This window comes from Squalius cephalus, assembly GCF_949319135.1.
Source record: "Squalius cephalus genome assembly, chromosome: 2".
NCBI classification, from domain to species: Eukaryota; Metazoa; Chordata; class Actinopteri; order Cypriniformes; family Leuciscidae; genus Squalius; species Squalius cephalus.
The window spans coordinates 48,405,381-48,431,237 of NC_137123.1; the positions used below are offsets into that span (position 1 = coordinate 48,405,381).

At 36.0% G+C, this 25,857-nt stretch overlaps 2 protein-coding genes across 7 annotated transcripts in view; both read left to right on the forward strand.

Annotated features, from left to right (window-relative positions):
- The first annotated feature begins 46 nt into the window (after nt 1-46).
- Nucleotides 47-17,719, forward strand: tapt1b (transmembrane anterior posterior transformation 1b). 2 transcript variants are annotated; one of them, XM_079853972.1, is made up of 15 exons: nt 47-278; nt 4,055-4,185; nt 5,248-5,366; nt 5,561-5,593; nt 7,736-7,898; nt 7,981-8,116; nt 8,813-8,910; nt 9,061-9,130; nt 9,211-9,291; nt 9,376-9,485; nt 11,903-11,962; nt 12,140-12,208; nt 13,717-13,793; nt 14,932-15,098; nt 15,191-17,719. In XM_079853972.1, the coding sequence occupies exons 1-15, from the start codon at nt 89-91 to the stop codon at nt 15,421-15,423; spliced, it is 1,737 nt and encodes a 578-aa protein (XP_079710098.1). In that variant the 5' UTR covers nt 47-88; the 3' UTR covers nt 15,424-17,719. The 2 variants fall into 2 exon arrangements, with proteins under 2 accessions (XP_079710098.1, XP_079710099.1); XM_079853973.1 differs by lacking the exon at nt 5,561-5,593.
- A 3,515-nt stretch (nt 17,720-21,234) lies between these two features.
- Nucleotides 21,235-25,857, forward strand: part of prom1b (prominin 1 b) — a 36,618-nt gene continuing 31,995 nt past the window's right edge. For all 5 annotated transcript variants that reach the window (XM_079850373.1, XM_079850374.1, XM_079850371.1 and 2 more), the window contains exon 1: nt 21,235-21,794. In XM_079850373.1, the coding sequence (XP_079706499.1) occupies nt 21,548-21,794 (247 nt within the window). In that variant the 5' untranslated portion in view covers nt 21,235-21,547. The remainder of the gene's footprint in view (nt 21,795-25,857) is intronic.

Here is a 25,857-nt window from a genome sequence, read left to right on the forward strand (position 1 = left end):
GTATGAATTTGTCCAGCTGCATTGTGGGAATTGTAGTCATGTGTAGTTACGTAGGCAGTGACGCCTGAATGTTGTGTCTGTGGGGAAGATGGCGGACTCAGTAGCGGCGGGGCTTGGAGACGAAAATGAGACTGAAAATGAGGATAAGGAGAAGGAGAAACGACTCTTCAGCGGCGTCAAAAAGGCGGAGAAGCAAGCCGCTGCGTCAGACGTTACAGAAACTCTGGGGTTTTACGAGAGGAAGGCGAAATGCAAAGAGAGAAAGAGCAATGTGTCAGGTAAGAGTGACAGATAGCGGCTCTGTGCGCTAAACACACATTATTTTCAACCTAGTGAGCTGTCTACATAGACTGTATGTATCAGCATCATAAGCACGTCACAAAGATCTAACGTTAGGTAAGCAATGTTTGATTTAAACGTTACAACGCGCCAAAATACTGTCTAGGTGGGAAGCTAGGCAGTTTTTGAACCTGCCACACACAACAGCCACAACCACAATGCATTGCATCTCTCTACTGTCTGCAGCATTATCAGTTACTAAAGTTTGTTTACCTTTAACACGATCAGATAGTTCGACATCCATTTGTTTATTTAAGGTACCGCAATTACCAGTGTTGCTCATGTGACACATTCAGCCTCTTGCATAATGAGACTAACTTAACTTTAGAAGCACAAGGATCAAGACAGCTGATCAGGTGTGAAGATGTAAAGACCTGATGTTATAGATCTGTTTACACGAGGTTGCTTAGCAACAGGAACTCTTAATATTAACATGCACTACAGTAATTAGTGGTAACATGCATAATCAAAATGATCACATAACGTTGATTCATCATTCATATTCATATTTGAATGCACATTAATCATATGTTAATGGATTATTAATTGAAGTTATTATGAAGCAAGATTTCTGCAGGAAATTTAAAAGTCCCACTTTATGTTAGGTGTCTAAGTATTTGTGTAAAAAAATGTGTTGGGTACAATGTATTGTTTTCATGTTGTATTGCAGAACACTTGCTGCTATTGAGGTGTGATATGGGTAAGGTTTGGGACAGATTTGGTGGTATGGTAAGGTTTAGGTGGGTTAAGGTGTAAGGGAAGGGTCAACAGTGTAATAGATGTTAATTACAAATACATGCAGGTATTTTTAAAAATATAAACTGTGTAAAAACATGTATCTAGGCTACACAATAAGTGCTATTATACTACATAGTAGTGTATAGACCACTTAAAGTGGGTCCAAACTGTTATCTCCCTGCCTGGAAAATTCATGGAAATGAATAAGAAAATTAATTGCTTCATGTTCATAAAATAAAACAGTCTTTATATAGTTATCATAAATGCTGGGATTTTAGTGTGGATGTTTGTTTAGGCTATGTAAGAAGCAAGGATAATGCTACTAGAATTGCAGAGGCTTTTGTGGGCGTTTGTGAGTTGATGCTAATAATTAATTATAAATAGTATAAAAATGATCAAAATAACACTCTAGCCTAATTTTATTCATTCCTAATTGTATTTGTTATCTGCAAACATCAGACACAGAAACTGAACTTGTGAATGCATTGTTAAATTACTAAAATTAACTTCAAGTAATTGGGAATCCCTGAGTTGGAACAGAACACATAAAGCCAAAGTTAATCCAAACAAACTCCTCAACCTTTTAAATGGATGAAATATATGAAACCGAGGGCATCTTTTCTGTGCTTTTCTTTTAAAAAGCTTTTAGAGGTTGTGTCATGAGCTCAGAGAGCAAAATGGATGACAGGTGTTTGTTGGATGATAAATGTACTTATATTTTATCATGTAACTTATAAGACACTCACACACAGATGAGAATCTGATATCTCTCTGGCTCTCTCTCGCTCTTTCTCTCCACTTTGTTTGTTTTCCCATTCACTGTGTTCATACTCAAGTTTATCCTTCTCTATTACCGTTAAAAATAGAAAGCACTGTGTGTGTTGGCAACAGAACACATTTGCAATGTGTGCCGTTCAACTCAGGACGCTTTCTTGCCCTTATCACAACACGTTTGGCCTTAGGTCAACATAAACATGCACTTTAAAAACAGTCCAGGACTTTCTGTTCCACTTAAATTGAACTTTTATGTCACTGATCTTCTCTGCTGTAGATCAAGTGTGAGAACCACCATCACACAGCAACTGTGTCAACAATGTTCCTGATTAAATCACGAAACCTTTACTGCTGTGATATGAAAACATAATACAACGAAAAGTTGCTTATTGTGGCTTTGTTTGAAGATTGCTTAAATTTACTATTTAAGTCTGTACGATTCTGGATGAATGAGAATCACATTTTTCTCTATTTTTGTTAAGATAGAGATCATGATTCTCCCATTATTCTGAATAGACAGCTTAACAAAATAACATGTTATTTACTAGACGTTCTGACAAAATGTGAATTGGAACATTCTATTAAAAAAAATGTCAGTTAATTAAAAAAAAAAAAATCGGTTTGAATGAATGATTCACTGACTCTCTTATTAAGAGTTCACTTGTTTTATTATTGGATGAATCAGCGTTTTTGAACGAATCTCTTAAATGAATAATTCAATGACAAGTATATTTGTTAACAGTCACTTGTCACCACCTACTGGTGTAACAATGTAATCGATACAATCTTGTAAAGTTAAAGGTATGGTAGGTCAGAATTGTCTAAAAAAACTTTTATTCAAGTTTGTTTAAACTGTCTTTATATACCAATACATAATTAAAATGCAAGTACTCTGAAATAGAGAGTATAAAAAATTGAGTGACTCTAGTGTATTTAATCTTCAATAAACACAGCTCATTAATTCCATTCACTCCCCACCTAAAAACGGGTGCGCGACTGCGCGCACGTGGGCAGAGCCAGTAATAGCGGCGGTAGTCATGGCGACGGAGAGTGACAGTCGCGCAAGCCAATCACTTGTTTCGTCCCGGTAGGAATTAATGAGCTGTGTTTTTTGAAGATGAAATATGCTATAGTCACTCAATTTTTATACTCTCTTTTTCAAAGTACTTACATTTTAATTATGTATTGGTATATAAAGACAGTTTAAGCCAATTTGAAAAAAAGTTCTTTAGACAATTCTTACCTACCCAACCTTTAAGTTTTTGTTTTTTTATCGCTACCATAGACATCAGTTAGGTCCGGACTATCCACTTTTATCCGAGTACTTCTGCGACTGTGACAATTTGAATATTTAACACAGAAATAATTATACTGTATGGTTAAAAGGACAGTGAAGCTGTTTCATACCAACACTTGACAACTGCTCTCTCTGGATCAACAGCAGTGACAATGCAGAGCTGAATGTTCGCTGTGACTCGTCAAAGGTTTAATAGACATGACTGAATCATTGTCATTTAGGGATAAGATTGCATGGGTGTTTTAATCGAGATCATGATCTTTTAACGATTTAATCGTGCAGCTCCACATATGGAAAATCTAGGATTTATATTTTAAGAGTTTTTAAAAATGTAAAACAAAGAATCATTATGCAAAAAAATGAAATACTCGAAGGGCTTATTGGTCATTTTTTGCATCCAACTTTTTGTTTTGTTGTTTTAACCTTTCAGCATTATTACAGGTTGTTAAACAATTGTCATTAAAAACACTGAATTATTTTGCTGTTGCAATGCAAACAACATCAGTACTATATAAGACACCCAATCCACAACTCACAAAGTTTTAAAGAAATAATGTATTTGCAAATACAATTGTAAAATAAATGATTAATTTTAATTAGTAAATGATCTAAAATCCTAAATTGGAAAACAAAATCCAATACTGGAAAACTAAATTCTAAAACCATAACGGCATTTTCACAAGTAGACTATTTTTTTGTAATGGTACACATTTGAGAGAGATGGAGAGATGCTGGTGCACTTGTTTATTCATCCTCCTTTCACACACACAGGAACATTTTGAGCTTCCATCCTCTGCACTTCTCTGTGTACAGTATAGTGCTAAATAATGAGGAAAATGGTTTCATTGTGCTGGATGCATGTGACTACACATTCATGTGTGTGTTTACTTGTATGTCTGTGTGCAGATCTCTCTCTGGTGAGGTTTATTAGTGCTGAGTTGACTAGAGGATATTTTCTGGAACACAATGAGGCCAAATACACCGAGCGGAGAGAGAAGGTTTACACCTGCCTGCGTATTCCAAAAGAACTGGAGAAGGTACCAAACACATCGGCACAAAAACACACAATCCATACTCAATGAAATAACTATTCAGTACAATATCATTCATCACACTGTGCGTTGTTTTATTTATCTGCCAACCAAAAGAATTAAAACCATAATGATGTATTATAATGAAATAATATTATTAATGTTAGAATATGTTCCTAACACTCCCCTCATCTGAAAACAGATGTGTCCCACCCAAACTCACTCCCTTGGTGGTTATGTCATGTTGATTGCTTCTCAGTGTTTACATTTATGTTTTTTTATGGGTAGAAACAAATAAATGGCTTAATTAAATTTAACATTTAGGCTAATTCAATTTACTCTTGTCTTATTTATAAAAAATAGTTCATTATAAATATAATGTAGTTTTTTAATTGTTTATTAAAACATAATAATGTATTATATTTTATAAATAGATTTTTATTATAAAAAAATAATGTATTTTCTAAATTTGTACATACAAATAAATGGCAATACTTTACAATATGGTTTCATTGGTTAACATAAGTTAACTACATTAGTTAACATGAACTAATAATGAACTGCACTTTTACATCATTTATTAATCTTTGCTAATGTTAATTTCAGCATTTACAAATACATTATTAAAATCAAAAGTTGTATTTGTTAACATTAGTTAATGCACTGTGAAGTAACATGAACAAACAATCAACAGCTGTATTTTTATTAACTAACATTTACTAAGTTTAACAAATGTTTTGCTCATGGTTAGTTAAATTTAACAAATTAAACCTTATTGTAAAGTGTTACCAAATAAATATTTTAAACATTATTCAAGAAATTGTTTTTTTCAAATTGAAGGAACGGATCAGTCATGTGACATTTTTGTCAAACCTGACATGATGAATCTAAAAGTGATCTACAAGAATATTTGCAATAAGCGCACAGGTTTTATCTACTACTTTAATGAAATTTATGGTGCTTTTTTGTCATTTTGGAGTTTGACAGACTGAGCCTTTGAAGTAAGTTATACCACATCCAGGACTACCACTGATCTCTCTCTCTCTCTCTCTCTCTCTCTCTCTGTAGCTGATGATCTTTGGGTTTTTCCTGTGTCTGGATGTGTTTCTGTACGTGTTCACTCTGCTGCCCCTCAGAGTGCTTCTGGCCCTGATCAGACTGCTGACGCTGCCCTGCTGTGGCCTCAGGTAATACACACACTGTACTCAGATATGCTCAGAGCAATGTTCCCAAAACTAGGACTGTAATACGATTCTGATAAACCAACAGGTTGAAACATATGAGCTCTCTACTTTTTTCTTTCACAGTGTTATTACAGACACACACACACCTAAACACACTTAAACCCAAAATGATTGTGCATATATTCTTCTGCCTGCAGAGCTAGTATATGTCCCTACTGCAAAAAGAGCAGGTATGCAGAAAAAATGACTGCAGCTGCTTTAAGCACACACACCCGTGCTGGTATGATTGCAGCGGCTGTGTTCAAACACACATTCATACACACACTCTCTTTCACTCGCTTCCATTGCCATAGCTGTCTAATTTTGCACTGTTGTGCTTTGATTTCACACTGGAATACTAAAATCAGCTGGGATCATTCTCAGAACGGCCATGTTGTTTTTTCTGTCTTTAGGGTGTACTTGCATGATCAGTCACAGGATGGCAGTGTGATCACAGTAAACAAGCAAAGCTCTGATAAAGGAGAAACAAATGATTAATGCAATATATTAATGTAAAATGTTATTATTAGGGTTGTAAAATGCATCTGATGATGGAAATTCAGTTGCATTCAGTGCATGTATTACGTACAATTAATTTCTTAAAATATATATTTGGGCAAAGCCTATTATGTGTAAAGGAATGCATATTCTATTTACAGTAAATGTAAATAGTTGTATATAATGTTCGCACCCCAGTGTAAATACTAACAATGTGCAATTTATCTAGAAACAAACTTTTATAATAGTACATCAATATGCATTGCCGTTTGAGGTTTTGGGGATTTTTTTTTATGTCCTTGAAAGATGTCTCTTATGTTCACCAACGATGCATTTATTTGATCAAAAATACAGTTATTTAAAATAACAGTTTTCTATTTGAATATATTTTAAAATGTAATTTTTCCTGTGATGGCAAAGCTGTAGGCATTACTCCAGTCTTCATTGTCTCGTGATCCTTAAGAAAACTTGCTGATTTGGTGCTCAAGAAACATTTCTTATTATTATCAGTGTTTTATTGATTCATACTTTTGTGGAAACCATGACAATAGAAAATTTTTAAATCTTTTGTAACATTATTAATTCATTTACTGTCATTTTTGATCAGTTTATAGTGTCCTGGTTGAATAAAAGAATGAATTTGTTTAAAAACAAAAACTCTTACTAACCCCAAACATTTGAACGGTAGTCGTATGTACTATTAATAGTAGTATTATTGATGTGCATAATCCTGTTCTATGCGCCAGTGCAGGTGCCGTTTACATCTGCAGCAAATAGTCACTTAACTAATACAATTCTTGAGCATGTGAAAGTAAAACTTCTTATATTGTTCTTGTCAGTATTAAATCCACTACAGTGGATTCCTATTTCCTACCATTAGGCTTTCTAATTACATTTTATGATTTAAGCATATTTATGTAAATAATTATGAGTCACACTGAAACAATCAATCATGAATTGTGACAAGTTTCATATTTAAAGGGATAGTTCACCCAAAAATCTTTTAGTTCACTTAAGTCATTATTTACTCACACTCAATTTGTTCCATACCTGTATGAATTTCTTTCTCAAAAGAAGATATTTTGAAGAATGTCGGTAGCCAAACTAGCCAAACAGTTGATGTACCCCATTGACTTCCATAGTAGGAAAGTAAAAATAGTGTTAGTTCCCAACATTCTTCAAGATATTTTCTTTTGTTTTGAGCAGAAGAGAGAAATTCATACAGGTTTGGAACAACTTGAGGATGAGTAAATGATGATAGAATCAACATTTTTGGGGAAACTATCCCTTTAATGATGCATCGGGTCATTTAGTAAAATTCATTATGGAATTTTTGTTACAGCAAATATTTACATTTTGTTAATATTTAAAAATGAGTTAAAAAATGAGTTCAATTAGCTCAGTTTAAAGTGAAAATTAATAAATTAACTAATTTAATGAAAAAATTAATTTTATTTTTTAAATATTTATTTTGCCTTTTATTAGGATAGGATTAAAATACTAAATATTTTAATGCTTTGTTTTAGAATAATGTTAATAAATGTTTTATAACAGCTTTATTTGACGTTTTTGGGTACGTTTACACTGCTGATCTTCCCCCAGCACAAGTCATGTGTTGTAAAATCTTTAGCATGACGCATGAACCACTGAGAGTGTGACTCGTGATCACTAACCCAGTGGCTGTGTGTGTGTGGAAGATCTTACCAACAGAAGAACTGCTTTGTGATTATAATCAGCTACTCTTCATTACATTAGGTCATTTCAGATGTCTATGGAACCAATTTAACCAGAAAATGTTTTGTCTTGTCTATGCGTGTGTGTGTGTGTGTGTGCAGTGGATCTCGTATCTTGCAGCCCGCTCAGGTGTGTGATGTTCTGAAGGGTTTTATCATGGTTCTGTGTTATTTCATGATGCATTATGTGGATTATTCCATGATGTACCACCTGATCCGGGGTCAGTCTGTCATAAAACTCTACATCATCTACAACATGCTGGAGGTATAGTATCACAACACTCACATTTGTTACTATTATATTAACTGTAGTAGGTGAATTGACACACTCTGTGTTTCTCCTCTAGGTGGCAGATCGCTTGTTTTCGTCTTTCGGTCAGGATATTTTGGATGCTTTGTACTGGACTGCCACTGAACCAAAAGAGAGAAAGAGAGCTCATATAGGAGTCATCCCACATTTCTTCATGGCTGTTCTCTACGTCTGTATCCTTCACACCAGCTTTGTTTTAAATGTCACATAGTCATATTTGGATATAATGACAATTTTTTGTAGATTTGAATAAATTCTCAAACTCTGCTATTTAATATATAGTGTGTAATAGTAAAATTAATTGTAAAAATTAATACAAAAATACAGAACTAACAAGTTAGTAATTACAACTACAGTTTCAAGTTCTGTACGAAATATATTTGAAGTCCCCCTGTAAAAACTCTTCATATAGCTTGAATGTACACCCTTGCCTCATTTAGTATAAGCGATTCTATGAATATGCAAATTAGCCTCCACTCACTCACACCAACTCAGAGATCCACTCGTTGATGATCACACCTTGACGTGATTGGTTACAAGGTAGTTTGTGACATCAGAAACACCCGCGATTTCAAACCGTGTTTTTGAGACTGTCTTTGGCTCACTGCAGTTTTAAGGAGAAAATACTCAGCAATGATGTTAACTTATGAATTTACACATGGTTTGTCTTAAAGCACATTAAAAACCCCACATAAACATATAAACAACATTAAAAGCTTGATTTTCACCACAGGGTGTCTTTAACTACACTGAAACTGCTCAGTTGTATTTTTATGAATTTTTATGATATAATTTAAATCAAGTTTTGTGTCACAGTTGTCATATTGCAATCTGTCATAAGTTATAACTTTCCTTAATTAATATTGCAGTTCTACATGCCATTCTAATTATGGTTCAGGCCACCACACTGAACGTGGCTTTCAATTCGCATAACAAGTCACTGCTCACCATCATGATGTCTAATAATGTGAGTGCGTGCACAGTTAGTGTGTTAAATGAAATACACTACAAATGACTTTAGTCTCTACATTTGTCTCTGTATTACATTATACAACAGCACATACTTTCGCACCTTCTTTTGTAGGGTTTATATTAATGTATGTTTTTCTTTATGTAGTTTGTTGAGATCAAAGGAAGTGTATTCAAGAAATTTGAGAAAAACAACCTCTTCCAGATGTCCAATAGTGGTAGGTCCATGTAAATAAAGTCTTCTCAAACTGTCACTGATGAATTGTCTCAGTGTTCCTATCTGTCTTTCTCATTACAGACATTAAAGAAAGATTTACAAACTACACACTCTTACTAATCGTCTGTCTCAGAAACATGGAGCAGTTCTCCTGGAATCCAGGTATCCAGTTAACAACTGACATATCTCAGAATTTGTGTATACGCAACATCGACGTGTGTATTAATCATTGATTATTGCTCATAGATCACCTATGGGTGTTGTTTCCTGATGTCTGTATGGTAATCGCCTCAGAGATTGCAGTGGACGTTGTCAAACATGCCTTCATCACCAAGTTTAACGACATCACAGCAGATGTGAGTTCAAATTATTGTTGCACTGTATATCAGGCTTAAAATACTGGCAGCGCCAAAGTATTCCTTAGACGGTAATCATTAAATATGTTATATGTTAGACATATTACAAATACATATATACACATAAAAACATATATTAATAAAATGTGCTGATGTGCTTGTTATCCTGGCAAAAGATTAAAAGGTTAATTAATTTGGCATTAGTGAAATATACATTTTTAATATTTTTTACCAAAATAACAAATATATAATCATTTTGTAGTATAGTTAATATTCAAATATAATAATAATTATGGAATTGTGTAATGTTAAATACAAATAAATAATATAATATTTTATAACAAACCCTAAAAGCAATGCATACCACTTTCTGTCAGAGCTAAAAGATTTGCATTCATACAACATGAGTTGGCCTTGTATCATCATACTAATTGATATCATGATACTTCTGCTGGTATCATGTTGTTGTGGTTGTGATTAAAGGGATCATTTTCAATTTGGGCTAAATTCTGCCATTAAGATTTTGAGAAGACAGTAGTTTAAATATGAAACACTATAGGTAGATTATATGAACACTGGATCACCTACAAATGAACTACAGTAACTTGAAAACAGTAGGTCTTAGAAGGTTTTTTTGAGGGTGACCTAACGCTACTGAAATGACAATACACTAATACATGTATCCATCTAACTTTTATCTAGAATAAACTAAAGAAAAACAGAACATGAGAACTGTGACATGACCTAATTAAGTCAAAGGGTTTCCTTATGCACATATTCTAGACTGTTCCTTCTTGTCTAAAAAACAAGAACCTCTGTCTCAGTCAAGAAGAAGCCTTTACAAAGAGATACAGGTTTCCTTTGGGGGTGTGTCTGAAAATCAGCACCGCTCTCAGTGTCTTGGGTAACCCTGACAGATCCACTGACCCAAATCTATCAGCACACACAGAGCTCAGCGTCTGTCCAGTGTAGAGCCCCTCTGCTGTTGAGATACTCATCAAATGAAGGATCAGTGATACTACAAACTAAACTGTCTCTAAACAAGTGTCTGAAAGAGGAAAAATAGAGGGAACAGATTAACAGGTTAAGCAGGAAAAATACAATGTGGATGGGCGGGGGGGGGGGGTAGCGATATGTAATAACAGAAAGAGGAGTGTAGTTACTGGCAGGGATTAGAGACAGATCTGCTTAGTTTAGGCAGGAAGATTAGTGTCACAGCACATACGTGCACACTTTTCTCTCTCTCTCTCTCTCCTGTACTGTATTTTTCCTAGAGGTAGACACTAGCCAAAATAAACAAGTTGGGATAATTTCCAGTCATTTTACCATATGTGACCCTGAACCACAAAACCAGTCACATGGGTCAATTTTATGAAATTGAGATGTATACATCATCTAAAAGCTGAATATATAAGCTTTCCATTGATGTATGGACAATATTTGGCCGAGATATAACTATTTGAAAATCTGGAATCTAAGGGTGCAAAACATTCGAAACATTGAGAAAATCGCCTTTAAAGTTGTCGATAATTTATGTTCGCGATTGTGCTGCATTCACTCACAAAAATAAATGTTTTATATATTAACGGTAGGAAATTTACTAAATATCTTCATGAAACATGATCTTTACTTAATATCCTAATGGTTTTTCGCATAAAAGAAAAATCGATAATTTTGACCCATACAATGTATTGGTGGCTATTGCCACAAATATACCAGTGCTGCTTGTGACTGGTTTTGTGATCCAGGGTCACATATATTCAATATGCATCTTAATGTTTATGTATTTTTTATTAAATGGCTCAAATAGATTTTTTTTTATCAGAACCAGCATTTCAGCCATACTCTAATTGTTACCAATTACACAAAAGTTTTTGGTGAAGTTAATACTTTTATTCAGCAAGTTCGCATTAAATTGATCAAAAGTGACATTTATAACGTTACAAAAGATTTCTATTTTAAATAAATGCTGTTCTTTCTAATCAAAAATGTTTCACAATTTCCACAAAAATATTGAGCAGCACAGCTGTTTTCAACATTTTTGATAATGAGAAATGTTTCTTGAGCACCAGATCAGCACATTAGATTGAAAATTCAGCTTTGTTGTCATAGAAATAAATAACATTTTAAAACGTATTAAACGTGAATGAACCCTTTGGTTCTCGTACGTTAAGCAAGCATGCTTGAGCTTCTGTTTACCAAGACTGATGTGTGCGTTGATGAATGTTTATACTAACATTGGTGAACTAACCCTTTAAAGAATCCTTCAAAAGACTCTTGAACTCCTGAGTTATTTGATGGAATCATTGTAATGTGCCTTTTTAGTTTACTGATTTTATATTTGACTCAGTTACTGAATCGCAAGTCCTAATTCCTTGTAACTGTGTGTGTTTGTGCGCGTGTGTGTGTTTGTGCAGGTCTACAGTGAATACAGAGCGAGCTTGGCCTTTGATCTGGTCAGCAGCAGACAGAAAAATGTAAGTGCATGTGCATTTATCATATCAGAGACCCTTTTTAAGCAAGACTGTAATCTTTCGAACGTTTAGCCAAGTGTATGTCAAATTATGTATCAAAGATGATTGATTATTTTAATTGAAAGGAATGACGTTCAACCAGCTTTATTAATCAAATACTGAAATATGTGTGTTTTCCAGGCATACACAGACTACAGTGACAGTGTGTCCAGGAGGATGGGCTTCATTCCTCTTCCTCTTGCTTTACTGGTAACCTGCCTCGTCTTTATTTAATCACAATACCACATCTATCACACAGTACAATGTAAAAGCAAGAACATACACTCACCTAAAGGATTATTAGGAACACCATACTAATACTGTGTTTCACCCCCTTTCGCCTTCAGTTCAATCAATTCTACGTGGCATTGATTCAACAAGGTGCTGAAAGCATTCTTTAGAAATGTTGGCCCATATTGATAGGATAGCATCTTGCAGTTGATGGAGATTTGTGGGATGCACATCCAGGGCACGAAGCTCCTGTTCCACCACATCCCAAAGATGCTCTATTGGGTTGAGATCTGGTGACTGTGGGGGCCATTTTAGTACAGTGAACTCATTGTCATGTTCAAGAAACCAATTTGGAATGATTCAAGCTTTGTGACATGGTGCATTTTCCTGCTGGAAGTAGCCATCAGAGGATGGGTACATGGTGGTCATAAAGGGATGGACATGGTCAGAAACAATGCTCAGGTAGGCTGTGGCATTTAAATGATGGCCAATTGGCACTAAGAATACCAATTGCCAAGAAAACATCCCCCACACCATTACACCACCACCACCAGCCTGCACAGTGGTAACAAGGCATGATGGATCCATGTTCTCATTCTGTTTACGCCAAATTCTGACTCTACCATCTGAATGTCTCAAGAAATCGAGACTCATCAGACCAGGCTACATTTTTCCAGTCTTCAACTGTCCAATTTTGGTGAGCTCGTGCAAATTGTAGCCTCTTTTTACTATTTGTAGTCGAGATTAATGGTACCCGTTGGGGTCTTCTGCTGTTGTAGCTAATCCGCCTCAAGGTTGTGCGTGTTGTGGCTTCACAAATGCTTTGCTGCATACCTCGGTTGTAACGAGTGGTTATTTCAGTCAAAGTTGCTCTTCTATCAGCTTGAATCAGTCGGCCCATTCTCCTCTGACCTCTAGCATCAACAAGGCATTTTCGCCCACAGGACTGCCGCATACTGGATGTTTTTCCCTTTTCACACCATTCTTTGTAAACCCTAGAAATGATTGTGCGTGAAAATCCCAGTAACTGAGCAGATTGTGAAATACTCAGACCAGCCCGTCTGGCACCAACAACCATGCCACGCTCAAAATTGCTTAAATCACCTTTCTTTACCATTCTGACATTCCGCTTGGAGTTCAGGAGATTGTCTTGACCAGGACCACACCCCTAAATGCATTGAAGCAACTGCCATGTGATTGGTTGATTAGATAATTGCATTAATGAGAAATTGAACAGGTGTTCCTAATAATCCTTTAGGTGAGTGTATATCCTTACAATGTTTGCATTCATTTACAATTTGTCATTTTGTTGCACAGCTCTTGTTAATATACCTTATTGTGTTGTTTTTATCACTTAAAGTGACTCTTGTAGACTGCACTGCATTCACTTACACAAGCTATATTTTTCAATAGCCATTAACAGTCAAGGTACTGTGATGTGATGTGTAACTGTTATTAGTTATACTCATGTAGTATGTGATTGACAGTTGATCCGGGTGGTGACCAGTTCTGTGAAGATCCAGGGCTCTCTGTCCATTGTATGTGTCGTGCTCTTCTACCTGGGGTATGAGTTCACATTATTTGTAACAGTTCAAAAGTATTTTTTTTAATCAATTATATTTTAATAAATATATACATTAATTTTTTATAAACTATATTTACTTGTTTTAACAGTTTCTAAATGTATTCAATTCAATTTAATATATTTTTGGGATCATTATGTTTTTTCTTTAAAAAAATTATACTTTTATTCAGAAGGTATACATTACATTGATGGTATACGTACACTAAAGACATTTATAATGTTACAAAATATTTCTATTTCAAATAAATACTGTTCTTCATACTTTCTGTTCCTCAAAGGAAACAATATTTCCACGCTTCATTACGCAGCACAACCATTTCCAACTGTCATAGTAATAATAAATGGTTCTGCACCAAATCGGTATATTAGAAAGATTTCTCGAGGATCATGTGATGTTGAAAACTGTGATGCTGAAAATTCAGCTTTTCCATCATATGAATAAATTACATGTATTAAAATACAAGAAAAATATTTTAAATTGTAATAATATTTGATAACACTTTATTTTACAGTGTCCTTGTTACACATTACAAGTAGTTACTGTTGTAATAACTATAAATTATGCATAATTACATGCAACGAACCCTAAAGTAAACCCTAATTATAACCCTATGGTAAGTACATTATTATTACTCAGTATTTAAATGTTTAATAATTACACTATAACAAGCTCACCTTTAAATAAAGTGTAAACTAATATTTCACAATATTACTGTATTTTAAATCAAATAAAGTCAGGGTCACACTTTAGCTTAGGGTCCAATTCTCACTATTAAAAAACTATTAACTATGACTTTTGCCTCTATAAACTCTTAATTATTGCTTATTATGCTAATAGTTAGAAAGGTAGTTAAGTGTAGGTATTGGGTAGGATTAAGGGATGTAGAATATGATCATGCAATAAGGCATTAATATGTGCTTTATAAGTACTAATAAACAGCCAATATCCTATGTAATATGCACTAATAAGCAACTAGATATAGCAATCGTGAAAATTGGACCCTAAAGGATTTTGTTTCTTTTCAAAAATCGTACTGATCGATCGCACACTTTTGAACAGTAATGAATATAATCCAAATGTTGCACTGAGTCTGTGTGTTTCTGTGCGTTTATTCAGAATGATCACCCTGAAGGTGCTGAACAGTATATTGTTATTGGGGAAATCCTGTATGTATGTGAAAGAGGCAAATATGGAGGAGAAGCTGTTTCAAAATCCCCCCTCTGCAACTCCCAGCAGAGTGTCCAGCAGAGCAAACCGGACCAAACACACACGAGAACCACCAGGTAACACAAGAAACCTTGAAAACAGAGAGAAAATAGTTTGAAAGTCTTATAAAGGTTTTGTTCTCTCTGACTAATTGTGTCCCCCTCTGAAGGTGAACCAGCGGAGGAGGGCATGTCTGCATCAGTCACCGCTCAACCCACCCAAAGGGATGAATGCCCCGCCCCTCAGATCCCCACCAGCGAATCAGATCAGTTCCTCACAACACCAGATGAATCAGAAGATAAAAGCCTTATTCAGGACGATACTGAGCTTACACACAGGGCGCCCAAAAAAGACTTGCTGGAGATTGACCGCTTTACTATCTGCGGTAACCGTATCGACTGACATTAACACGCACCCTCAAGTTTGATGCCAGTTATGCACTGAAATGCCCGCCAGCTTGATTCGTTTGACATTTGAACTTGAGCTCGTTGGAATGGGACGGCGAGAAACTGCAGGATATTTATTAATAAATGATGCACCTAATTTATTTAAGACTTAAACACACTCATTCACAGACAATCATATCAACACACACACACACACACACACATAGTTTTACCCATTTGGAATCCACCCAGTGAAGTTTCAAAGCTTTCAAGAGGTTCAAGATCACCTTTGGACGGCGGGGGAGATCTTGGTCCAGTGGTCACTGTGCTCTTCTTTCATAGAGGATGCCCATGAAGAAAAAGAGGGAAAGGGGTGGATTATATTCTAAAATTAGATTACATTTGGTAGGATTAAAAAAAACCATGAACATTTGATCTGCAGTGCTCCAAAACAAATGACAAAACTGGGTATAAAACTTCTTGTTCAGTTCTCTTCTTCATCCATGATTTCTGTATTTGGAAGTGTCCCCTCAAATCTACAATCTGAATTTCCATCTAAAGACTTTTTAGTTTGATAAATCCCCATGTTCATTGGCAGTCAATACCGAAGTGTAGTTTTGTAATTGCAGATGTGTTACGCAGGTTTTCTTTGTGTCTTCGAGTGAAAGCAGGAAGCAGTCTAAAATACCTTTTCACATTTTTATTTATTTATATTTTTAAGACCGTTCTTTGAGTTTGAAGACAGGGTTTCCAAAGACAAAAAAAAAAGAGTTTTACATCGTTTCAAGTAAGGACCATTTTAAAAGGCCATTACGAGTATGTTATACTGTGCTAAAATGCATGTTTGTGATATGCCGATTGATTTACATCGTAGAATAAGTTTGCATCTGAATGAAAGGATCATAGATTAATGCAAGATAGTCGCATGGAAACAAAACTGAGTAGCTGGACTAGCATAATGCGATTTGCCAGCTAAAATGAGGTAATTAAATATTTTCCATTTAGAGATGGAAAGTCTGTATCTTATTGTACCAAGAGCAGCAGATTTAATGAACATCATACTTTTTTGCTGATGTTGGGAGCAGATGCTAAATAGTCAGTTAACAACATTCCAAAAGTCAGAATCTTGACCAAAGCAAAGTTGAATATTGAACCTTTTGCTAATATCTTGGGAGTATTTTGAAGAAAAAAATGCCTCTGTTGGCCCCTAATGTATTTACAGATCTATGAGCATCAGAAGCCAGTAATGTAAGCAAATAACAATTCCACTTTCTAAATTTCAAGTTTGAAATAAGTCAAAATAAGTCAAAATTTCACTTTCTAAACCAGTGATGAGTGCCCATGATCAGAAATAATGCATGTATAGTGCTTAAAGAACTTATTGGAGTGCATCATCACCACAGAGAATAATTGCATAACAGACCACACTGTCTTAAAAAAATAGTTTTCATATTCTCTTTCATAATCATATCTCTTAGTAGTACTGGAGGTCAGAATTTAAGTTTTTTTTTTAAATTGAATTAGGAATTTGTGTTACTTGTATTACAAATGTGTGGCTATAATTGATTGCTTTGTAATATGGTGGCATTCAGTCTGACAATTCACACTCAAGTCAGCATGTCGACATGTCATCATATGAGTCATATGTCATATTATGTAAGGTGCTCCGTTTCATTTAGGAAATGTATTAAGCTGAAAATATCAAATATGCCAAGGAATCATTTACTCTCCGTTATCAAACTAACGTATATCATATCATTTTCAGAAGCATTCACTTGACTTAAACTGCCAAAATTAAATCAAAGAGCATTTCTCATTTTTTTAAACATTTGAAACACTGATGTTAGAAATACTTTTTCTTATTTTTTTAAAAGAGAGACCACTATAAGCAACTTTGGTTTTGTTGTGCTTTTCAATGTAATTACCTGTGCATTCCCATGGGTTAAATCACCTTTTGAAATAAGATGGAAGTTTGACTGGATCAGTAATCAAAAGGATGGCTTTGCTTGACTGAAACTTTGTAATACATACTCATATCCATTTATTTGGAAATACTGAAAAAGACAACCATCCAAGTTATTTCCACACTGTTGGAGTTCACTACTGTTTTCTCGCTGATCAATATCAGTTTGTTGTTTTCGGTGTGTTTATGTACCCATATTGGCTTCAGCATAAGTTTCTTGCAAACTTGTGTTTCCTGTAGAAACCGAAGAGGAACGACGATGTCACATCCCTTTGAATGGGATGTTTCAGAGACTGAATCGGGGGGAGAAATCAGGGCGTTGTGTTAATTAAAGTTTTGTTGTTTTCTACCTTTGTGGTTGTTAGTCATTTTTATAAGTGTTTGTTTAGCATTGAGCCCTAATGGACACTTTCATAAGACACTGAAATAACACTAGACACTGTAACACTGATAAGGTTACAATGCTCATATATCTCATAATGTTTACATATACTGTATACAGTTATAGAATATATATATACAGTATATACACTATATTAGCCAAAAGTATTGGGACACCCCTCCAAATCATTGAATTCAGGTGTTCCAATCACTTCCATGGCCACAGTTGTATAAAATCAAGCACATAGCATGCAGACTGCTTCTACAAACATTTGTGAAAGAATGGGTGGCTCTCAGGAGCTCAATGAATTCAAGCGTGGTGCCGTGATAGGTTGCCACCTATGCAATAAGTCCATTCGAGAAATGTTCTCACTACTAAATATTCCATGGCCAACTGTTAGAGGTATTATAACAAAGTAGAAGCAATTGGGAACAACAGCAACTCAGCCACAAAGTGGTAGGCCACGTAAAATCACAGAGCAGAGTCAGCGCATGCTGAGGCGTACAGTGTGCAGAAGTCGCCAACTTTCTGCAGAGTCAATAGCTACAGACCTCCAAACTATGTGTGGCCTTCAGATTAGCTCAAGAACAGTGCGCAGAGAGCTTCATGGAATGAGTTTCCATGGCCGAGGCAGCTGCATTCAAGCCTTACGTCACCGAGTCCAATGCAAAGCGTCGGATGCAGTGGTGTAAAGCACGCCACCACTGGACTCAAGAGCAGTGGAGACGTGTTCTCTGGAGTTATGAATCACGCTTCTCTGTCTGGTAATCTGATGGATGAGTCTGGGGTTGGCGGTTGCCAGGAGAATGGTACTTGCCTGACTGCACTGTGCCAAGTGTAAAGTTGGGCTTGGCCCCTCAGTTCCAGTGAAAGGAAAGTTTGGGGACGGTCCCTTCCTGTTCCGACATGACTGCGCACCAGTGCACACAGCAAGGTCTATAAAGACATGGATGAGCGAGTTTGGTGTGGAGGAACTTGACTGGCCTGCACAGAGTCCTGACCTCAACCCGATAGAAAACCTTTGAGATGAATTAGAGTGGAGACTTCTCGTCCAACATCAGTGCCTGACCTCACAAATGCGCTTCTAGAAGAATGGTCAAAAATTCCCATAAACACACTCTTAAACCTTCTGGACAGAAGAGTTGAAGCTACTACAGCTGCAAAGGGTGGGCCAACTCCATATTAAACCCTTTGGATTGAGAATGTGATGTCATTAAAGTTCATGTGCATGTAAAAGGCAGACGTCCCAAAACTTTTGACAATAGTGTATGTATATATTTCTTTTTTTATGTGGAAATTGAAAACCTTGCATTCTCCACAAAAGCTAAATCACTCAAACTCACCTCAAGACATTTTTTGCACCTATTTTAATGGTGTCTATTTGCACAGCCAATCATACCAACAGACAAAATATAATCCCCACAGACATTCTTTCTTGAGTGGCGGCAAAAGCGAGAGGTGATGTAGTTGTCAAGGACTGGATTAAATCCAACCTATCCGACCCCAAGCCAAAAATAATCACCTAAAGATTATGTAACGCTAAACTGATCTGTGCTAAAACCATAGAGATCTGAACACTAACCCGATTGAGATTTTGACTTGGAATGTGTGTAAAATTAGATCACAGAATGAATGAATACCACTATGAGGTATATAAAACTGGATTCGAAATCTCCAATACCTAGGCTGTACAAAATCGTAAAAAATACAGTGTATCGTTTTAAATATATTTTACATTTTGTATATCTTACATAACAATGTTTCATCAGATATTTAAAATCACTCTTATTTATTCATATCACCTGTACACCTCTTCAGCACATTGCATTATCCCTTGCACATAGGTCACATGTGTAAATATTTTTTTTCTTTCTCAACCTATGCATTTTTATATTTTATTCTTTAATTTTTAATCATAAAATGACATTTGTACCCAGGTTTAAATTAGATTTTGACTTGTGGACAATACAATTTTGAGAGACTCTTCTCAGGGTATGATGCATATGCCTATTAAATATTAAAATAATAATTAAAAAAAAAGTTTTTTAAAAAAAAGTATAAACTTTGAAAAGAGATATTGTTTAAAGGCAATAAAACAGTTATATTTATGGATGAAGAATATGTCCTATTTACACTTGATCAAAGCTCTCTTTTCCTCTGTGTGTGTGTGTGTTGTGTAGGTTTAGTGTAAGGGGATAGAATATACAGTTTGTACAGTATAAAATCATTATGTTTATTGAATAAATGTCCCCATAAAACATGAAAATGAAACATGAAAACACAAAAACGTGTGTGTGTCTGTCTGTCTTTCTCTCACTCTGTTCTGTTTGTTGGTATTCATGTCCATGCACACACAACCGCACAGAAGCTTTTCAGCTGTTCCAAATGTAGCTGTGGGACATTTCAGGAGAGAGGACCGTAAGCTAGTGTTTTGGCAGAGTCTGGAGTTGCTGCTTTTCAACTCATTTGACTTTCTGACTATATGTAACGTGAGTAGGACCATGTATTTATGTGAAAATGGTTGGTAGTTAAACTTTTCACGGCTCTGAGGTTGTTATTAAAACAGTCATCGTAATGCTTTGACTGTAAAGCATGAAGAATCAGACGAGTCTGATAACCACAATTACTATTTTTCTCAGTCGCTTTGTTAAATTTCTCGAATTATCCTTAACATTTGCCAGTAAATTCATTTCTTGAAACAATTCATACAAACAGAAACCACACAATGGACTTGCTCAAAATCCTTAGCAGTTCATCTCTCAAAAGTAAGTATTCATATCAATGAACATATCAGTGCCCCATCAAAATGACAAGTTCTTGTTCACAAACAAGATGACAAAAAAGCCACACATTCAATAACAGTGTACAGTATTTTCAGATGTAAACCATGGCTATGATTTTAATGAAAATGATTGAAAATGCACAAGACTGCACTTTTTCTAAATGGCATATATCAATTTTAACAGTACAAATTGACACTGTAAATGGGATATTGATTGCAGGAGACTGAACATGATTCACAGTTACACTTCTGGTCTGTCAACAAATTACAGTACAATGTTATTGCGATATAAAGTATATATTGGCCTATAGGCTATGTGTGTTTGTGTGATATAGTAGCCTATGTATGTGTTTAAAGTGTATTTAACTATAATGTAAAATGCAAGTATAATATACTACTATATAAGTGTAAAAATGCTACTGTAATATCATGGAAGCATTAAAACATACAGTGCATGTTGAAATAGATGAATGAATGAATGGTTTTGTGATCTTAAATCTGTTATTTTAATAAAAATCACCCTCTGCGCCACATGGTTCATTTATTGACATAGGCTATTGTCTGTACAGTTGTTGGGCCGTTATATGCTCTGCTCAATTTGAGAGAAGACACTGTAGTTGCTACAAACTACTTTGACTTGGCTTGACTCAACTAGATATGGTTTCCCTCTAAAGCCATCTCCAGTGCGCGTGCACCGGCCATCAGACAGAAGTGGAACGCGCAGCGGGAGGCGCAGGTCAGACAAACACTCAGCTCATCCTGAGCTCTCTAGACCGCAGGGATTTTTTACCATGATGCCATCAGAAGGAAACGGGGAATAAACGCATACGTTGGAATATATTATTTTCTTTTTCTTTTTTATGTGTCCCGGGCTATTTTTTCTCTCAAAATTTTATTTTTAATGTCGAGGAATAGAGAACATTCCAAACAAATATACTTTTCTCACACTTAATCGGTCCTTCCCTTCACTTTCCCTCTCGTTATTAATCAAAATCATCCCGCGTAAAGGACTGATGGACATGTGGTGGAAAGTAGGGCTCGTGCTGGTGATGTGCTGGGGTCTCTCGAGCAGTGAAGCCCGGGAGGAGCACCTTGATTCGTCTCCGCGCACCGCGATGTCCAGAGCGCCGTTGGACTTTGGCTTCGTGCCGTCGGTGGTGTACGAAACGCACGCGTATTATGAACCGGGTCCCATCGGTGTTCTTTTCCACATGGTCCACGCGTTTCTGTACGTGGTTCAACCCAACCCTTTCCCCAAAGGTGAGATGCACATCAGCTCTGAGAACGCGCAAAAGTTTTCTACATTCTTTTGCGTGTATCAGGTTCACATGGCAAACTTCCACATAGGCCTACTGTATATTTACAAAGTGTTATAGATTTTAGAAAGATTCATATAGCAAATGCCTGTGTACTTCACCCAAAAGCCTGCACAAAAATAAAAAAGGCAAAATAACAAATCAACGCCAAACGTTGCTAATTCTTAGGCATCATAGCAAGCCGATTTGGTAAAATGTTACCAAAGATACTATAGTTAGGATTAAGGAATAAGTGTTTAATTATTCCTGAAACCAAACTAGTAGGCCTATCTTTGGTAACATTTTATTTTAAGTTCTTGTTACAGTAATTACACAAGCAAGTACTGAGTAATGTTAAGTAACAACGTAGCTACTTACAATAGGGTTAGTTTGGTTTAGGGTTGGTTGCTTGTAATTATGCATAATTTACTGTAGTTAGGCTACTACAGTAAGTAGGGTAGGCCTACAACAGGGTTAAAGGCACACCTTAAGAAAAATATGCTTTTCGCTATTCCCATATGATTGCAGATATGATGATATATTTAATTTATTTAGTTTTGATGTAGCAACATTTTGTGTGAAAATAAATCATAAAAGTGGTTTGTAATTCGCACTGCATCGTAATGCCGCCTTTCCACTCTACACAGCCGTTGGACCGGAAGTCATTTATTTCCAATGAAGAGTAGGCTAGTTCAGGAGCTGCGTGGAGTTCCAATCATATGCAAATGCGGAAAATTTGGGATCCGATTTGAGCTTGGGATGCGTTGAATCAAAACTATGAGCGCTAAGTTAGAATTACCAATATTTTAACACTTTAACTTTATTCTGTAAACACTTTTTTTTTTAAATAAAATGGAGGTTATTAATAGTGGAGCGGCTAAGTGCTTATGTTTGGCAGAATCGTTCAGTTTATGATACAAGCGTGAAAATTGGCATGAGCAGTCTCCATGGGTCACTTGACAAGAAAATTGTCCGAGCCACTTGAAATTTCAAGATGGCGGCCATTTTTCAAGATGGCCACCACCTTAGTGGAGCAGTTAGGCTTAAGAAATCATTTAGTTGGTGATACAAGCATGAAAATTGCCATGAACCTAATTGCTCCACTAAGGTGGTGGCCATCTTGAAAAATGGCCGCCATCTTGAAATTTTAAGTAGCTGTGGGTGGCTTATTGTCTAGTGACCATCAGAGACTGCTCATGCCAATTTTCATTTTTGTATCACCAAATAAACCACTATATCACTTAACTGCTCCACTAAGGTGTCAGCCATCTTGAAAAATGGCCGCCATCTTGAAATTTCAAGTAGATGTGGGTGGCTTATTGTCTAGTGACCATCAGAGACTGCTCATGCCAATTTTCATGCCAAGCGACTGCTGCTCAGGGCCAAATGCAACGATTGTATGCGAATGTCCTGTGCAGTGGAAAGGCGGCTTAACAGGGGTGAATTGTATTGCATCACATTAGTAGCTGCTTCTTATGTATCTTTAATGTATCGTATCGTTGGCTATGCATCGAGATGCGTATCGCATTGGCCTCAGTTATGGAGATGCACATCCCTAGTACCTTTAGCCCCAACAGCAGGGGCCCCTCAGAATCAACTTTGCGTTGCTGCCCACGATCGCGTCAAAGATCAGCCAAATTTCCATGTGGATCATCAAATGCGGTTGTTAAAGGGGTGGTATAATGCCCTTTTCACAAGATGCAAAATAAGTCTCTGATGTCCCCAGAGTGTGTATATTAAGTTTTAGCTCAAAATACCCCACAGATATTTTTATATAGCATGTTAAAATTGTCACTTTTTGAGGGTGAGCAAAAACGCACTGTTTTTGTGTCGTCCCTTTATATGCAAATGAGCTGCTGCTCCAGGCACAGAGGGTGGAGCTTCAACAGCTTGTGTCCTTTTACCTCACACAGACATCCACTGAAAATTTAGAATGTAGACTGCAACAGGACATTTCTGAATGGTTAATTGATGAATTTATGTAGCTTATGTGTAGTTATCTTTTAGTCATTGATTAGTATATTCTGTCATGATAATATATAAATCGCGTTCCCGGGGGCGGGGTTTATGTATATTTTAGGGTTAGTGATGTCACTAACCCAGGAGGAATGTCCTGTAGTCCCTACCAGCCATTTGTTGTAGTCCTTCAAAAGCAATTTCTTTAAAATAAAATATCTCCATTTTCTTTGAACTTTGAGCGTTGTAACTTTGCAGATGTTGTTTATGCTCAAACAGCAACATTACACACTAACTAAAGTTAGAAAAGTGAAATCATAATCAACCACCCCTTTAAGAAAAGTTCTGAGCTGAATTTGTGTGCCGTCTAGTGGTTTCAAAGAGAATAAAGTCAAATGCTCCTTATATCCCGCCTTTTGCCCCGTTGTACCCTACAGTATATGTGTAACAAGGACACTGCAAAGTAGTGTTATAGTGTTGCCAATTAAATCTAATAGTGGCTAGTATGTTTTAAATTTTCACTTGCTTTTCATTAGATACCAAGAAGGCCTACTTATTCCAGCAGTGATTATGTATTCAATTAGTCACTAGTATAGCCTACTTAATTCCTTGCTATAATCATTATCCCAGCTGTAGTATTCCATTGTTCCTGGTAACAACTGACTAATAACTGACTAATTAGATATGAGACATTAGTATCTGCCCCAGTTGTTACCTGTAACACACTGTAACAGTGACTAATTGAATAGATGTTGATTGCTATTGGAATAAGTACTAGTATGTATCTAATTCATTGTAGAGATGGCCACAAATACTCATGATCAAGCATGACATTATTATTTAATTCAAAATTCAGTATCAATGTTTTTTTTTTTTTCACTTTGTAATTGGTTACAGTGTAATGCTGAGTGGCACCTTGGAGCCCTATTCATCAGACAGCATTTACACTGCAAATGATGAGGATTAGTCAGGGGAAATAGTTCTCAACACGTTGAAGAGCTGCACACATACACATGTAGCACATTCTTCCTGAATGGGCCAGAACACAGAGTCTTTAGACAGGGTCTTTAACTATTTTTAACCTGATAAACAATGGTTGGTGGTGAATTCGGTCAAGCCAGTCCCAGTTAAGATAATTACAGTAATCTGTAGGAAGAGCACAGAGACGTGCAGTGAGAAAACATGATGCCTTATGTTTTGATTTTGCCAGGGCAATAAAAACTATTAATATGCAATAACAGGGAGGTGAAATTGTCTGATTTACACAGACACATATTTTTAGATGATCTGCACTACTAACATAAAAACCGATAGAAGTGAGTTTTAAGGAATAAATGTTAAAACAGCTTGCCATAAATATATTTATTGAAATAACCTGTTATAATTTTTCCTGTTATGCCTGGATGCGCTCAGTGATCTGTTCATGAATCATCATCATCATCCTTTTGCTATCTGAACCTGCAGAACCTATGAATGTATTGGTTTGGATATGATAAGATTGCGCTGGTTTGTTACTGTACTGTTAGTACGCTGGAGAAAGGGAGTCTGACCACTATAATAGCTCTGGAGAGTTCATTAATGTGCAGATTTTCAGGTGTAATTCAAAAAGTGATGTTTTAATCAGTGAGTTAATGAGTACATAGAGATTGGAATAGTCTGCAACACACTGTACCATTGTATAACTGTTACATTACAGTGTATTGTGACACCAGGGTTAGCTGACATGTTTTTGAAAGCCTATAGACTGTTTAATGGTAGGCCTCACTGTGACAACTTACCCCATATCATGTGACAACATGCCCCACTAGTGGTTTCAATGAAGTGTCTTTTTTCCTAGGCAGTAACGCTCAGTAAATATATATATATTTTATTTATTTAGAAATTTACTACAGAAATTACATTTAAAAAATAACCTACCCTGAGATATATTTACTGGAGTAAAAGTGACAAATAGCCCCTGTGTGTTTAAGGTCAGGCTGTTGGCAGGTGGATTTCATTGTGAGGTCAGCATGTTGAGCACTGAGGAGCGCTTGAGTGGAATAGGATTGCACAGTTAAGTCCCTGCAGCCTAA

Excerpts from the sequence above, each read along its gene's own strand:
- tapt1b (XM_079853972.1), top strand. The coding sequence starts at position 89 with ATGGCGGACTCAGTAGCGGCGGGGCTTGGAGACGAAAATGAGACTGAA. Across the intron at positions 7,899-7,980 it reads TCATCTACAACATGCTGGAG|GTGGCAGATCGCTTGTTTTC; the intron begins GTATAGTATCAC and ends TTTCTCCTCTAG. Across the intron at positions 9,486-11,902 it reads TTAACGACATCACAGCAGAT|GTCTACAGTGAATACAGAGC; the intron begins GTGAGTTCAAAT and ends GTGTTTGTGCAG.